This window comes from Convolutriloba macropyga, chromosome 12 (assembly GCF_964194025.1).
Source record: "Convolutriloba macropyga chromosome 12, txConMacr16.3, whole genome shotgun sequence".
In the NCBI taxonomy this organism is placed as follows: domain Eukaryota; kingdom Metazoa; phylum Xenacoelomorpha; order Acoela; family Convolutidae; genus Convolutriloba; species Convolutriloba macropyga.
In genome coordinates this window covers 44,238,557-44,255,289 of record NC_134479.1, presented here as the reverse complement: position 1 = coordinate 44,255,289, position 16,733 = coordinate 44,238,557, and the positions used below count along the sequence as shown (strand labels likewise).

The window sequence follows — 16,733 nt, the reverse complement described above, 5'->3', positions numbered from 1 at the left end:
AAGAGATTCAAAACATTTTTTTGCGTGTTTTGAATACTTGTCAATTTTCAGGGTTTGAAAATGGGTTGATGGAATATTTTTGACAGCACAAGACAATTTTGATCCTCTGGATTTTTGTAAATCAATTAATTTTTTTTGCTTTTAGTGACCAATGTAAGTTTTCGGGCTCGATTTGGTGCTAATGGATAACTTTAATCAGCCTGATAAGTTTTTGAGGATATAAACATCAGAGATTACCAAAACTTAAACTAGTTTTTTTTCAAGTTTTTATATTTTGAAAAAGTTTTTCCATTTTTAATTCCCTTAAGTTTAAGGGGAAACGAATCTTTGGTGAAGCTCAAAGATATGGGAATGAATAACTGTTAGCATTACGGGAGCTTTTTAAAAAAAATCCCCAAGAGTTTTTGCACCTACCTAAATGCTCTAAAACGAGGTTTGAGGCATTTATTGTAATGGTGTTAGTCTTTTTATACAAAATTTTCGCTTGAAGGTTTCGACTTTTCCAGTGTCTTTTGCGGTCTTTACTTTTTGCGTTTTGACCTATCTACATCTTTCTGCCATTCAAAGCAGCTGATTTTAAGCAGCTGAATTCAACTAGCGCTAGTTCACTACTAAAAGTCATGACAGGCGTCAAAATTGGTTGAATTTTTTTTTCTTAGATTTTTTTTGGCAAATTTTGTTTATAGTGTTTATAGTCGCGTTTAATAACTTCTATTGATTTCATGAGAGGCCCTCCTTAGTGAATTTAGCTACCCGAATATAGCCTAAAGTGGCTCGAATATAATCCAAATTTTTTACTGTAGGCTTAAGATTTGCCATTTTGTAGATTTTGGCAAGACATTTGCCAGTTTTGATGAAATTAGTGTCTTTGAACGGATCTGAAGTATTAATTATGTTTAATAGCTTATGTAAATTTTTTTCATAGAATGCTCCTGCATCCTCTTATTAAGAAACAGGAGTATGCTTAACTACGAAATCCAATCAAAATGATTGGCACAAAGTTTTTGTACAACAATCAAGTTGTCATTTTTTTTCTGTTTTTTCGATCACAATCGGTATGCTGTTCGCTTATGGTCTTATTTAAGACAAATTTGAATCTGCTCAACTTGTTTCTCCGGTTTTTGAAGCAACTATCAAAAGATCTGAAAACATCTCCATTGAATTGTTTTTTGTAAAATCAACTTTGAATTGTATTTTTATCTTCGAATAAATGCCCGTGTTGGGAGGAATCGAAAAAAAGCCTGTTGATAGTTGTTAACCAAGAGTGAATTTCGTATAACACTCTGTAATTTTAGATTTACACTCCAATTATTAACCCTTCGGATTTTAAGAAGAAGCCTAATTGTTGTGAACTTATTAAATAGTCTCCATTTTGCAGCCGGGAGTCTATTTACTTTGTTTCAGCTTAGTGATTGTTGTTATTTACTGAGTGATAAGAGGCCGGACATTGTTTTTGGTAGCCCCAATTAATGGGAATTTCAGATTCCGCCGGAAGAATGTGTATCTGGGATAAACATCTTGATTTGAATTTTTCTAGCTTTTGCGTGAGGTTTCTCCGCATCTGCCTGATGTATTCATTTAGCTTAGTTATTCGAAAAACTTATTCTTCTGCACGTTCTTTTCTCAGACAAAATTTGGCGCAAGAGTTATCCGCATTTGCTCGCCGGATTTATTTGTCTTAGTAAATAATTTTTATTTAGATAATAGGATTCAGACTATTCGTTTAATTAGGACTTATTCAGCGCTTACTGCAGTCTGTGGACTGTATTCATTTGTCCCAAAGAATGACGGCTTTATCTTCGCCGCCTCCATCATCCGATCAGCCATGCACTTTGTGCATTGGTTTATGTAAAGAACAAGAAAGCGTTATCTGCGTTCGATGTAAATCTAATGGATCGTGTCTTGGAATTGCTCAGACAACAAATTGCATTGGAATGATGCTTTGGTCCTGTCCGAGTTTTTAGCCAACTTTTACAACAGAGTTTTCAGCGCTTGATCGAATATCTGCTCTTGAAGTTAACTTAGAGAACGTAGACTCGCTGACTTCTGAAATTCAATCACTGAAGCTGGGGATAATTTCTCTGAAGAAACCGGACTACCCGTATCCTAGAGCTGCTTCCAGAAATTGGACCGGCAGTACTGCTAGCGATCGTAATTCAAAGAAACGGAAAGCTGAATTCAATGAAGACGTGCATGCCGACATGGAGTCTCAAAACAGAAAACCAAAGGATTTCAAGACCGGCTCAAATATTAATCATCAGACGACAGTCAGTGCAATTAAAAGATCACCGAAAAGACGGCGTCTCTACATTGGTCGTTTAAACAACTCTGTCTACAGATGTTATAAGAGATTTTTGCAAGAACAAGGGAGTTGATCTACTGTGTATCCGTGAAATATCCATGGAAGACTCTCGTCTGAAATCTTTCCACTAAGTATTCGAATTCGATAATGATCAAGTTGAATCTCGCGATTTCTGGCCCGAAAATGTTTCGTTTTTACGATTTTTTTTAATATCAGAAAACGAGGGAATGGCTGATCTCTTTGATACATGACTATCTAATTTCAAATCTGTCAATAACCGCGTGCAAGTATGTTTACATAATGCAAGATCGGTTCGCAACAACACCTCGCAAATAAGAAATTTTCTTGAAGCTAATGATTTTAACCTCATAATTTTAACAGAAACATGGATCAAAGATAACGCAAATGATGGGTTCTGTCTCCAGCAGTGTTGCCCAAGTGGCTATTATTACTTAATTGCAAAAAGAAAAGAAAAAAGTGGCGGAGGATTAGCGGTGTTCTATGATGGAACTTTACGTGTCGATAATTTTTCAAACAAGTGCTTTACGAACGCGGAAGTGGCTTTTGTTAAATTTACTCTGGGCAAGTCGGTGTATCTTTTGATTTGTATATAATGCCGACCAAATGCTAATGTACGTGTCTTTATAAGTGAGCTAACCTCGTTTTTTGAGAAAGCGCTGTTGTTAAAAAAATACTTATTGTAGGCGATATCAATATTTCTATGCTGCTATCAAACGATGCCCCAAGAAATTGGATCTCCTTTTTGGATGAATTTGTTTTGCAACTGCAAGTTACTGTGCGTACTCACAACAGTGGTGGAATTTTAGACCAGGTCATTACATCCGAGGTTGAAGTATCAGAACTTCTTGTAAATTTCGTTACAAGCGCTGATCATGGAGTTGTGCACTTTGTTCTTCTGCAAAAGCACGAGATTTTAGCTGTGAAGAAGACCTCGTGCAGAAAATGGCGAAATTTTGACGTGGCAACGTTTGCAGAAAATATTGCTCCGCTCAACTGAGATAATCCTAAAAATGTTTGGAACAGTGTTTTAATGACCGATCCTCTGAAAACTAAATATGCGAGAAATCGCGCGTGCCCTTTTTTGACGATGAGCTAAAAACGATGAAAAGATTGAGAAGAAAGTGTGAGAAAGCTTACCGAAAGATTGGAAATTCCCAAGCCAAAAGCCGGTTTCTTAATTCAGTTTTGGAGTATTTTAAGCTGTTTACCAAAAAAAGTGAATACCTCGGAAGATGTGTCGCTAGTGAAAATGAGTGTGTTAAGTATTCTATGCTGCAGCTACTTTTGGGAAGAACTAATGTTGTCCTGCCGCAGTCACTAAAGGGAGCCTGAATGTCTAGCAAAGAAGTTTACTGCTTTCTTTGTTAAGAAAATAGAAGCCGTATTAGTTTCATTACCTCTTACGAATGGTTTAGAATTGAATGGTTCGCATACAACTGCCCTGGACAATTTTGAAGTTTTCACACTGAGCGATTTGTAATTACTACTACCAAAAATTTCGAGCAGTACGGCAACGAGTGTAATAGCAACGGGGTTATGTAAAATTGTTTTGACAAATTTTCGGGACTACATCATTGCGTTAATCAATTCAACTCCACTGACAGGATACTTTCCAAATCAATTCAAACAAGGAGTCGTGAGGCCGCTGATACAGAAGTCTAACCTTGATCCTGAGTTGTTGTCGGGTTATCGCCCTGTGACAAATCTAAGATTCCTGTCAAAAGTTATTGAAGTTGTTTTTTAAGCAAATTAATTTTTATCTGGAATCCAATAATCTCATGAGCAAGTATCAGAGTGCTTTTCGTTGCTCGCATTTAACGGAAATGGTTTTGCTGAAAGTCTTTAATGATCTTTGCTATCTAGACGAATATCGCTCCGTGATGTATACTGGGTTAGACTTGTCCGCAGCCTTTGATATTATTGATCATCAGTTTTTATTTGAGATATTAGCGAAAAGGATTGGTTTGCAATCGGTGGTGTTACTGTTTATTAAAAATTATCTTTCGCATCATTCGCGACAAGTTATCATAAATGGATGTCTTTCTGGTGATGTTAAAGTTAAGACGGGTGTGCCACAAGGGTCGGTTCTTGGTCCTTTACTTTTTTCCTGTTACTTGCTGCCTTTAGAAGATGAACTGAGTGAACTGGGAATAAACTGTCATTTCTACGCAGATGATACCGTTCTCTATTTTGTATTCGGTTCGGACCTCAGTCAATGCATGTTTGATTATATTCGGACCTCGATTCAACGTTGGTTCAGCAATGCAAAATTGAAATTGAATGCGGATAAGAGTGAGTATATGATTATTCTGAATTGTAAAATTGTCAAACATGTTGTGTAAGTCTGCCAGAAGATGGTGACTACAGTGAACAGGTAAAAGTTCTAGGTTGTTATATTGATTGTCAACTTACTCTGCAACGACAGGTCAACTTTGTTTGTTCGATTTCATTTTATTATCTCCGTAAAGTGTGGTCAATTCTCTATCAAGTTACAACATCAGTCTTAATTGAGTTTTTCGGGTTTTTTAGTGTTATCACGTGTTGACTACTGGAATTCTCTCTATTATGGTCTGCCAAACTTCTTGTTAGCAAAACTACAGCGAATAATGTACTCTGCCGCGTGTTTGATCTTTTTATTGCCACCATCAACACCAACCTCGTCGTACCTGAAGCAGCTGCCGCTGTTGAGTGGAATAAACTCTCATTTGATTTGAAACTGATATCATCTGAAATTTTATTCAGGCGAAAACTCAAAACTTATCTGTTTTAATTTTCCTGCACTGTTGAGATTTTAAATGGTGCTTAAACCAATAATAATAAAAATAATTCAAATTTGCCTCTTGATTTAGCCCTGAAATCGTGATCACTGAGAAAGGTGCAAAGTCTCTCTGCTATGGAGGCTACATCTACTCTCTGAACAAGGCCACCAATCACAGTATCTACTGGGTATGCCGGGAAAACAACATAGGATGCATGGGAAAAGTTAGGAGCTCTTTAACGTTGACTGATATTAGGGAAATGTTTCCTTCTTTCCCTTGCTTAGTTTTTCACCGAGTCTGTTGACTGTTTAGAAATTGAGTTGGTCGGTCTTAAAGGAATTTATATAACAGGTAGGGTACGAGAATCTGATAAAAGGCGAGATGCCTCGGTGTGTTGGGAGATTTATGATTAGTTGTAAAAGAACATAGTGAATTCTTTTTAGAACTGTGATCATATGATTCTCAAAATCATAATGATGGAATGCTATAATCTTAATGGCTAGTAGCGCCTCCAACTTGTTTTGACATCTTTCATAGGAAAAGAAGAGCAAACATTGAAGAAACTTTGGCAAAATTTTCCAATAATGAACCAAAACAAATTAGATTTAGAATTCGGAAACATTTCCCATCCTAGAGACATTAATCACCACAATCACGCTCCAAGTCCGTCAGAGATCCGAGAAGTGAAAGCCAAAGCCGCCATTAAGCAGAAAGCGGTGGAAGCCTACAAGCCAAAACCGAAAGTGAAAAAAGTAGTACCTGAGCAACCTGGCTCGCCACATTCTAGCGTGCCGGCTGCAACAGTGGCAACTTTTAGCGACAATCTTATGTTTCTGGATGCCGCCATCGAAGACTTCCCAATGGAGCCAAAAGTTTTGGAAGAATTGGATATTGACGGTGTATGGTCGATGACCAAAAGTGCTATTCCTAAACGATTTCTGCTCTATGACAACAGAAGTTTAGCCCAAAAACGATTGGTTGTTTTCGCTACTGATGATCATTTAGGGTTTTTGTCAACAAAAACAAAGATTTATCTTGATATAAGCCCTTCATTGGCACCCGCAGTTTTCAAACAGATGATCATAATACAAGCTGAAATGGGAGCTGATGTTGTTCCTTTGATTTACGCCTTTTCATCAGGAAATGGCGCTGAAATTTACGAAGAATTGTTTACTGTCATTTTGAGCAAATGCGACGATTTATCGGTTCGGTTGGAGCCAAATGAATTTGTGATGGGTTACAACGTAAGCTGTATAGACGTGTTGAAACGGCTTTTCGGTGCAAAAGTTTTGCACTTCGGGAAATTTTACCATTTGAGTCAATTTGTGTGGCACAGTATTCAAGGTTAGATTCTCGCGAGAAGTAACTTGAATGCTAGTGGTATTTGGATGGTATTGGGACTTCATCTTTTTTAAAATGTGTTCTTTTTCGAATTTTCGATGTCAGTGGGAGTCACATTAGAATTGTGATTTTAGTAGTAAACGGAGTTTAAAAACTATTAGGTTTGAAGCGTGATTTTCAAAAACCTTTAAAGTGGAGTGGGAATTTGGTATTTGAACAATTTTCAGGGTTTTGAAAATGACTTTTTTACGTGATGCAACTTGACTTCTGTTTTCAATGTTTAATTGCTCTCGTGTTGGTCTTTTTGATGCAAATTTTTTGCTTGACCGTTTTTGCGCTTTTAGAACATTCTTTGACTTCTCAAGTGACTTTTCACGCTTTCGTTCTTCATTTTTGAGTAATTTCTATTGTTCTCACTCCGAAGTAAAGTTTGTTGTTAAAATAAAATCGATTTCAGCATAGAAAAAGAAGGGCCGGATAGCCGAGTGGGCAGTGCTTCTGGTGAGGGCTCGGGAGATTCATGGATCAAATCCCGGCGTGGTCAGCTATTTTTACACCCACCAAGAAAAATTTTGTCTAGGCTACAGCCCATGAATTAAATTGCATCACCTGTCGTTCTAGAGCATTTCTTCCGACATTAGTCGGTTTATGTTTAATAGCCGCCTCAGCTTCTCAGCCGGCTATTATAGCGCTCCTACTTTTTTACTTCATCGTACTAAAATTTTTTGCTTGAGCTTAGTTCACAGCTTGTTCAACATTTTGCGTGAAATCTTTTGGACTTCTCTACGCTAGTTTCACTCTTCACTCATTCTGCTAAAAGCGTTTTTAAACAGCAGTTGCTCAGCAAAGCAATTCAAAATGAATAGAGTCAGTATCAAAAAACGAAATGAGAAATAGAAACGGGATAAACCCATGAAGCCCAAATTTAGATGCCAGTTACTCGAACTTTGTTCTTAGTGCTTATTGGTATTGATGCTAGTCCCTGTGTCGTCTCACTACGAAACAGGAGTATGTTCAGCTCCAAAATGACATCAAAATAGCTCGCACTTAAAAATTTTTTGTGTACAAAATTCTCTTCTTTCAATCCCAATCTTGGATATGGGAATCAACGGCGGCTATTTTCCGGCAATCTGCCCGGTATGTTTTTATCTTTTGTTTGAAGATGTTACACATGTGTTGTGATTGCACCTATCTGCAATTGCTTGGATACCTCAACTGGCAGCTAATGCTTTAACGACTTTGAAACTATTTGTTTTGATAAAAAATATAGCTGCGAGGCTGTAAGCTGAGCGTAGCTATATTGCAGTGTTCTTGGTTTTTTTTTCAAAAAAATTCAAGAATTGGGTTGTGTTGGTGCTTTCCTTTTTTGTATGATGTTTCCACTTACTTTTCCATGACTGGGAGGGCCCGAATCTAAAGTGAATAGGTAATTCTTGTAGTCTTTGAGCCCAAAATGGGGCATTTTTAGTTTTTGATTGAGTAGTTTTAAATTGAAGTATGTCGTTGTTAAATTTGATGAAGGTTTTTTGCAGAATAAATTTTTTTAATCCATATTAGCTATATGTTTTGATACTGCATACTTAAAATCGCAAAATCAAATAATATCCTACAAAATTCTGTTGTTTGTATATGTTTGTCATTTTTTGAGGCTTTCGACGTGTGTGGGACAATTAACGTTTTGCGCTTTAAGGGCTTGTGGCTGGGTTAAGGAAATATTTCGAGAAAAAGAATGGTCTCAAAGATTTTGACTTTTCGATTATTGTCGACTTTTCAATAAAATTACAATTTCTTTCAAGTTTGTTTTGTTTGCATTCTTTTTCGTTGGAGTTTTCTTTCAAGTTAAAAAGTTAACGGTTTTTGCTAATTGTTTTCTGGTTCCGAGATAGGTTATTTACTTTTTGTACCACAAAACTTGTGTCACATAATTTCAGGTATTTTATCGTTTCCAGAGAAAATTATTAATTGATGTGATAAAAATCCTTAATTGCTCTGAAAAGAAGTTTGTAGCTATTATTTTAGTCCTACCGGTCTTATGCGATTTTTCGTACTACCATTTTTTCGTCTGATCGTTTTTCCGTCTGACCATTTGACTCTCCTCAAATAAAAGATGTAAAGCCTAGAAGGCCTTAAATTTCTGAGCGGTTCTCTTAGGGCCTTACGAGTCTTAAGTATCCAATTGGCGAAAAATGTGGAGGACACGTTAATCCATAGTGTTGAAGTTGGTTCTTTAGAGCTTGACCCCCTCTCCCCACACTCTCCCCCACTCCACATCATTCCATCCGTAGCCTTGAACTTGGGATTGTATTGATACTGCCTTTTTTGTAAGATGTGTTCACATATTTTTTCAATGACATTCAGCTTTTAAATCTGCATAATCAGGTATATCCAAGGGGCACTGAGATACATTAGACTCTTCTAAGCTACTTTAATGGCTTACAAGTGCTTAGTGTGTTGATTTTGCTTTGAAAGGTCAAATTGAAGGTTAGAGTGTCATTTTTAATAGCCGCGAAGCAATAGCTGAGGCTATTATTGGCCTTCTCTTGGTTTTTTTATTTCTTCGTCAAGATTTAAGATTCTTGTTACGACCATATGACGTCACAACCACATCAAATCTGCTTTTTGTTCATTCGTTCATGCAATTTCAACTGAAGTGCGTGTGTGACGTCATTTTTCGCTCTTAGTGGAACGAGTTTTTTTGTTCATTCGCGTGATTAAATTTTTAGTCACACTTGACTTACCTCACTCACCTCACACTTACCTCAAAAATGACTTCCTCACTTTGAAATTGGCTTTTATTAACTTTAATTCAAAGAGGTAAGGCCAGATGAGTGTGTGTCTTTGAGTGAACAGAAAGGTTTCTATTCTTTGAGTGGTTTCTATTCCGTTCACTCAAGGTTTCTATTCTTTGAGTGAATAGAAACCTTGAGTGAACGGCAAATGCCTTTCACTCAAGGTTTCTATTAATTGTATAACATATCAGCCTTCAATGAAAAGACGAATTTTTTTGGTCTGTCTTATTATAGCTGCGAAGCTGTAAGCTGAGCGTAGCTATATTGCGGTGCTCTTGGTTTTTTTTGTTTCGTCGTCTGACGCTTTTTTCGTTTTACATTTGTTCACACAGCAAAGCTGAATTTTCTGAATGACTTCTTCCTCTCACTAACGGCATTTGCAAGCGTGACCTCATTTCTCACTCGCTTTAGCGAAAGTTTTTAGGTTATTTGCGTGATTAGATTATGATCATACGTGACTTACCTCACTCAATAAAATGACTTTTGCGCTTTAAAACTTAAGTTTAATGTGAATTTGTTTAAGGTCAAAGGAACTCATATCTGCAGTAAGTCCCTAATAAGAGGCTTCTGTGGAATGATTTTGAACAAGCTTTATTAATTTATCGCTGAATGTTTTTAGCCTAGTTTTTGAACGGCGTCCAATTTTTTTTCAGTTTATATCTGTATCTGTTTCTATCTCTATTATATGGCAGGCAGGTCTATTCTTTCGCAGCTATTCCGGCAATCTGCCCGCTATGTTTACTTTTTTTTGAGACTGTAGATCGAAGCTATTGCGGATTTTTCTGGCAAACCGTCAGCTATGTTTATTTTTCTCGAGACCAAGACGGTGCAGTTTTTCATGATTTTTTGTTATTGTTTTGAGGTTTTTATTAAATGGGTTTTCAATTGATGTTGATCAATTTAGTGTTATCTTGTGAACGCCAGAATTTTTGGAGGATTGTATATTGGAAATGCCAACGCAAGAACGTAAGCAAAAAACAATCCATTCATTTTGGCGATTTCAACTGTTATGAAGATTTTTTTCAAGGTTTTTTGTTTTTGTAGGACAACGAATTGTTTCAGCGTTTAAGTTTTTGCTTAATTGATAGTGTGTAGCAGTTCAAGACTAGTGTTGAGTATGTTGTGGCTCTCATTTTTAGTAGCATTTGAATTGTTATTCCTATTTTAGTTTTCGTTTCACCTGTGTTGTTGCTTATATGTCCACTCAATTTTCTCTTGACCTGTAGGTTAGTTGTTCTGTAGGTTCTAGCAAGTTGGTTTTTAAGACATTGCAATTAAATAAGTAAGAAACCCTTTTTTATTAGTGTCTATATTAATTATTTTGAGAATCTTAGTGTTTGTGATAAGATTTCGACAATATTTGTTCTTCCCTGCCTGTGCGTTTTTCTTAGATGTCACTCAAGGTTTCTATTAGTTGGAACAATTTGTGTTCTCTATCCCTTGCGTTTTTGATGGTACAAATTTTTTTTGTTTTTCCGCAGCATTAAAGCATTCATTTATTTCAGTTATTTTTCACTCGTCTTTTCCGACAATAAGTTTTAATTGTTTGGTTTGGAGAGTTTTGCGCTAAAATAATTTCTCGTATGGGGGCATTTTTTACTTAATAAGTAAGCATTAGTTTTATCCGTGTTGCTAATTCTCTTCGATTGGTTTTGATTTTCTATGATAAAATTACATACAAAATCAGAGTGTTAATCTTAATGGTTCCAAGATTGCTTTTACTAGTTGCTCTGAAACGAGGTTTGTTGCATTTATTTTAGTCCTGGGGTCTTATACTATTTCGCTGACCAATTTTTCGTCTGACCCTTTCAGCTTTTCGTCCTGAAAATCGGGATAAGCAGTTAAAGACCTGTGTGCGTTAATTGGCTGAGCAGCTCTCTTAGAGCCTTAGGCTTTAGTAGTCTAGAAGTATGCAGTTCACCTAAACTGATTTGAAGAGAATTTCATGGTGTGGTTCTTATTCTTAATCTTTTGATCTTTTGAAATTAGCGTGATCATTTTTTCTCCAAAATGGTTTGAGCGGCATAATAAATCATAGTTTCCTTCCGCAAATAATTCCAACTTTTTGTGTCTGTTTTTAGATATTTTCTTGCAAAATTAATGAATGTTCTGACATTTGCTTTCGTTAGTTTTTGGACATTTAAGATTTTTAAATGTCGTTTCAGAGCTAGACCTCACTAGTCTGTGTCAGGACAAATTTTTTGGTCTGTCTTTACTTTTTTTGAGACTGTAGATCTACGAAGCTATTGCGGATTTTTTCTGTCAAACCGCCAGCTATGTTTATTTTTCTCGAGACCGGAGCAGTTTTTCATGATTTTTTTGTTATTGTTTTGAGGTTTTTGTTAAATGGGTCTTCAATTGATGTTGATCAATTTAGTGTTATCTTGTGAACGCCAGAATTTTTTGAGGATTGTATATTGGAAATGCCAACGCAAGAACGTAAGCAAAAAACAATCAATTCATTTTGGCGATTTCAACTCTTATGAAGATTTTTTTCAAGGTTTTTTGTTTTTGTAGGACAACGAATTGTTTCAGCGTTTAAGTTTTTGCTTAATTGATAGTGTGTAGCAGTTCAAGACTAGTGTTGAGTATGTTGTGGCTCTCATTTTTAGTAGCATTTGAATTGTTATTCCTATTTTAGTTTTCGTTTCACCTGTGTTGTTGCTTATATGTCCACTCAATTTTCTGTTGACCTGTAGGTTAGTTGTTCTGTAGGTTCTAGCAAGTTGGTTTTTAAGACATTGCAATTAAATAAGTAAGAAACCCTTTTTTATTAGTGTCTATATTAATTATTTTGAGAATCTTAGTGTTTGTGATAAGATTTCGACAATATTTGTTCTTCCCTGCCTGTGCGTTTTTCTTAGATGTCACTCAAGGTTTCTATTAGTTGGAACAATTTGTGTTCTCTATCCCTTGCGTTTTTGATGGTACAAATTTTTTTTGTTTTTCCGCAGCATTAAAGCATTCATTTATTTCAGTTATTTTTCACTCGTCTTTTCCGACAATAAGTTTTAATTGTTTGGTTTGGAGAGTTTTGCGCTAAAATAATTTCTCGTATGGGGGCATTTTTTACTTAATAAGTAAGCATTAGTTTTATCCGTGTTGCTAATTCTCTTCGATTGGTTTTGATTTTCTATGATAAAATTACATACAAAATCAGAGTGTTAATCTTAATGGTTCCAAGATTGCTTTTACTAGTTGCTCTGAAACGAGGTTTGTTGCATTTATTTTAGTCCTGGGGTCTTATACTATTTCGCTGACCAATTTTTCGTCTGACCCTTTCAGCTTTTCGTCCTGAAAATCGGGATAAGCAGTTAAAGACCTGTGTGCGTTAATTGGCTGAGCAGCTCTCTTAGAGCCTTAGGCTTTAGTAGTCTAGAAGTATGCAGTTCACCTAAACTGATTTGAAGAGAATTTCATGGTGTGGTTCTTATTCTTAATCTTTTGATCTTTTGAAATTAGCGTGATCATTTTTTCTCCAAAATGGTTTGAGCGGCATAATAAATCATAGTTTCCTTCCGCAAATAATTCCAACTTTTTGTGTCTGTTTTTAGATATTTTCTTGCAAAATTAATGAATGTTCTGACATTTGCTTTCGTTAGTTTTTGGACATTTAAGATTTTTAAATGTCGTTTCAGAGCTAGACCTCACTAGTCTGTGTCAGGACAAATTTTTTGGTCTGTCTTTACTTTTTTTGAGACTGTAGATCTACGAAGCTATTGCGGATTTTTTCTGTCAAACCGCCAGCTATGTTTATTTTTCTCGAGACCGGAGCAGTTTTTCATGATTTTTTGTTATTGTTTTGAGGTTTTTGTTAAATGGGTCTTCAATTGATGTTGATCAATTTAGTGTTATCTTGTGAACGCCAGAATTTTTTGAGGATTGTATATTGGAAATGCCAACGCAAGAACGTAAGCAAAAAACAATCAATTCATTTTGGCGATTTCAACTCTTATGAAGATTTTTTTCAAGGTTTTTTGTTTTTGTAGGACAACGAATTGTTTCAGCGTTTAAGTTTTTGCTTAATTGATATGTGTAGCAGTTCAAGAATAGTGTTGAGTATGTTGTGGCTCTCATTTTTTATAGCATTTGAATTGTTATTCCTATTTTAGTTTTCGTTTCGCCTGTGTTGTTGCTTATATGTCCACTCAATTTTCTGTTGTCCTGTAGGTTAGTTGTTCTGTAGGTTCTAGCAAGAAGTTGGTTTTTAAGACATTGCAATTAAATAAGTAAGAAACACTTTTTATTAGTGTCTGTATTTTTTTTTGAGAATCTTTGTGTTTTTGCTAAGATTTCGACAATATTTGTTCTTCCCTGCCTCTGCGTTTTTCTTAGATGTCACTCAAGGTTTCTATTAGTTGGAAAAATTTGTGTTCTCTATCCCTTGCGTTTTTGGTGGTACGTGTTTTTTTTGTTTTTACGCAGCTTTAAAGCATTCATTTATTTCAGTTATTTTTCACTCGTCTTTTCCGACAATAAGTTTTAATTGTTTGGTTTGGAGAGTTTTGCGCTAAAATAATTTCTCGTATGGGGGCATTTTTTACTTAATAAGTAAGCATTAGTTTTGTCCGTGTTGCTAATTCTCTTCGATTGGTTTTGATTTTCTATGATAAAATTACATACAAAATCAGAGTGTTAATCTTAATGGTTCCAAGATTGCTTTTACTAGTTGCTCTGAAACGAGGTTTGTTTTGTTTATTTTAGTCCTGGGGTCTTATACTATATTTCGCTGACCAATTTTTCGTCTGACCCTTTCAGCTTTTCGTCCTGAAAATCGGGATAAGCAGGTAAAGACCTCTGGGCGTTAATTGGCTGAGCAGCTCTTTTAGAGCCTTAGGCTTTACCAGTCTAGAAGTATGCAATTCACCGAAACTGATTTGAAGAGATAATTTCATGGTGTGGTTCTTATTCTTAATCTTTTGATCTTTTGAAATTAGCGTGATCATTTTTTCTCCAAAATGGTTTGAGCGGCATAATAAATCATAGTTTTCTTCGCAAATAATTCCAACTTTTTGTGTCTGTTTTTAGATATTTTCTTGAAAAATTAATGAAAATTCTGACATTTGCTTTCGTTAGTTTTTGGACATTTAAGATTTTTAAATGTCGTTTCAGAGCTAGACCTCACTAGTCTGTGTCAGGACTCGGAGGCCTTCAGGCTGATATGTTGTGAGCTTGTGGCTCTGGCCTTTTTGCCCATAGATCAAGTTTGGCATGGAATGGGCACCATCAAGGTGAGATTTGTACAAATTTCTTTCTTAGATTTTTGATCGCTGATCATTATCGGAAGGTACTCTTTTTATGATGATCAGTTCTCATTGTGAGAAAATTTTAGCATAACTACAGAAAACTGTTATTAGTTCTCCGTATCTTCAGATGATGCACTTGGCTTATTATGATGATAATCAAAAATTTTATTTAAAATTGCTTGTTTACGTATAGCTCGACCGAATAAGTATTTTTTGTTGCGTGCGCGCGAATTTTTGCTTTCTAATTATGTTTCCTTTTCAACGCTCTGGAATGCGCCATTAAGCGGAAAAGTTCAGCTGATTTTTTTAACATTTTCTGCGAAGATCACTTAATTTAAATTTTTGTCTTTTTGGTTGCCAGGAAACTATGGCCAACGAATTCGAAACGATGTCTGAATATGAAACAGTGAAGGATTTGATAGAAATGTTTGACACTTTATTTGTCACTGGAAAAGTCACAGGAAAACAGAAGTTAAATGGAGATTTCGAAGTACATCAGTTGCCTCCTGTCTTTCCAATCGAAAGCTGGAACTTGTTCAACAGAACTCTGGCCGACGATCCCTCTGTCAATAACATCTTGGAAAGTTGCGGCTCAAATTTTACATTTGTAACAACTATGACAAAACCGCCGGTTTTCAAAGCCATTTCGTTTCTGCAACAAGAACAGCAATTGGTAACTGAGAAAATCGCAAGTTTCAATGAAGGTGCAATTCCACAAAAACGAGTGAAGAAAAATTTAGTCACAGGTCACGAGAAATTAGCCCAGTTGTGCAGTCATTACGTAAATGGAGAGTTCAGTCGGCAAATTTTTTTGGTCAACGTTGCCCGGAATATCAGAATTGGCGATTGGTAAATAACGCTGGTGTGAATTTTTGCTTCGTTCAGTTGATGGAGACTTTCAACTCTATCTGCTCTCGAAAAACTTGTAAAACTGATGCAAACTATTTTCAATTGTTTTGTTCAGATGGTTACTACTGACAAAAATGTAAGATATTTTGTTGGCTTTCTTTTTGTCGAGACATATGACCTGAAATTAATATCTTAATCAAATCCATTGAAGCAATTTGGTAAATTTGATAAGAAAGTGGTTTTTGCAGTTTTTGAAGCAAGTTGCGTATTAAGGTCCCATTGATTGATTGATATTTCTGCTCTAAACATCACATGTGTGCAATAGATGGCCTCCTGTTTACCCTAATCAACTGACAAAGAGCTATTGAAAAATAATTTTATCAGCTAACAAAACGGAATTCAATCATAATTTTTTATACGGTCGAGTAATTTTTGAAAATTAACTGAGTCGGTAATTTTTGAGAATCAAAGCTTGCAACACATTTTTTTTTTGATTTTTACAATTGTATGCGAAAGTCAAATGCTGGATAAGAAAAAAAATAGAAAATCACTTCACAATGAAAATTAATTTTAGCACGGGAAATTTGGTGCATTCGATTAATCCAAGGAAACCCTTTACCTGCCGAAGGAGGCTCGAAATTTTCTGAACATTTAAAATTATACGATATTTAATTGCTCTGAAAAAAAGTTCGTAGCAGTTATACGAGAACTATTAATTCTTTTAAAATGCATTTTTTCGTACTATCGTCTTTTCGATAGATTTCGATTATTCTTCTATCGATATTCTTAAATAGATATATTTTTGTCCTCAAAAACGTGATAAACAGGTAAAACAGATAAAATTGACATTTTTTCTTTCGTTTCAATTCCAAAATAAAATACATTTTCTGATAAAAAAAATTAGATTTGATAAAACTTCTGGTGTCTCATTGCTTTTACAATTTCTGGAAACATTTCTCCGCTTTAATGAATATTCCCCTGATGTTTCATTGCTTAAAAAACAACGAACCAGCCAAATGCAGCAGGTGATGATTCTAAATTTATTTCAAAGCAGAGCTTTTTCCAAGGTTGTGAGGACTATTAATAGGCTTTCTATAACCTAAAGCGTTCAAACGTTACTGAAATAAAGAAATACAATCATTTAGCTTGTAAATTATGAGTGCATACAAATTTAAAAAGAAAAAATTTTCTACAACCTGTGAAAGCTTTATTAGACAGACCTATAGAAAGATCTTCTTTGACCTTTTGAAGACAAGAGAAGATGTAAAACAAAACCTCAAAAGTTTTTCAAAATTTTTGATCTTAATATCTTGAAAACATTCAAAAGTGGTCTGGAAACTGATTTTAAACAATTTTTAATCATTTTCTGTGAACAGTTAGATGATTAGAAAGAGATAAAGGTAATTTTAGCTCCCTTTGCTATATT

The 16,733-nt window shown here is 35.4% G+C and overlaps 1 protein-coding gene across 1 annotated transcript in view; it reads left to right on the top strand.

The window, feature by feature from the left end:
* LOC142350658 (uncharacterized) overlaps window positions 1-15,563 on the top strand; it is a 444,386-nt gene extending 428,823 nt beyond the window's left edge. The window contains exons 3-6 of the mRNA XM_075402571.1: window positions 5,173-5,337; window positions 5,717-6,426; window positions 14,325-14,443; window positions 14,820-15,563. Coding sequence (XP_075258686.1) covers window positions 5,173-5,337; window positions 5,717-6,426; window positions 14,325-14,443; window positions 14,820-15,311 — 1,486 coding nt within the window. The 3' untranslated portion in view covers window positions 15,312-15,563. The remainder of the gene's footprint in view (window positions 1-5,172; window positions 5,338-5,716; window positions 6,427-14,324; window positions 14,444-14,819) is intronic.
* The last annotated feature ends 1,170 nt before the right edge of the window (window positions 15,564-16,733 follow it).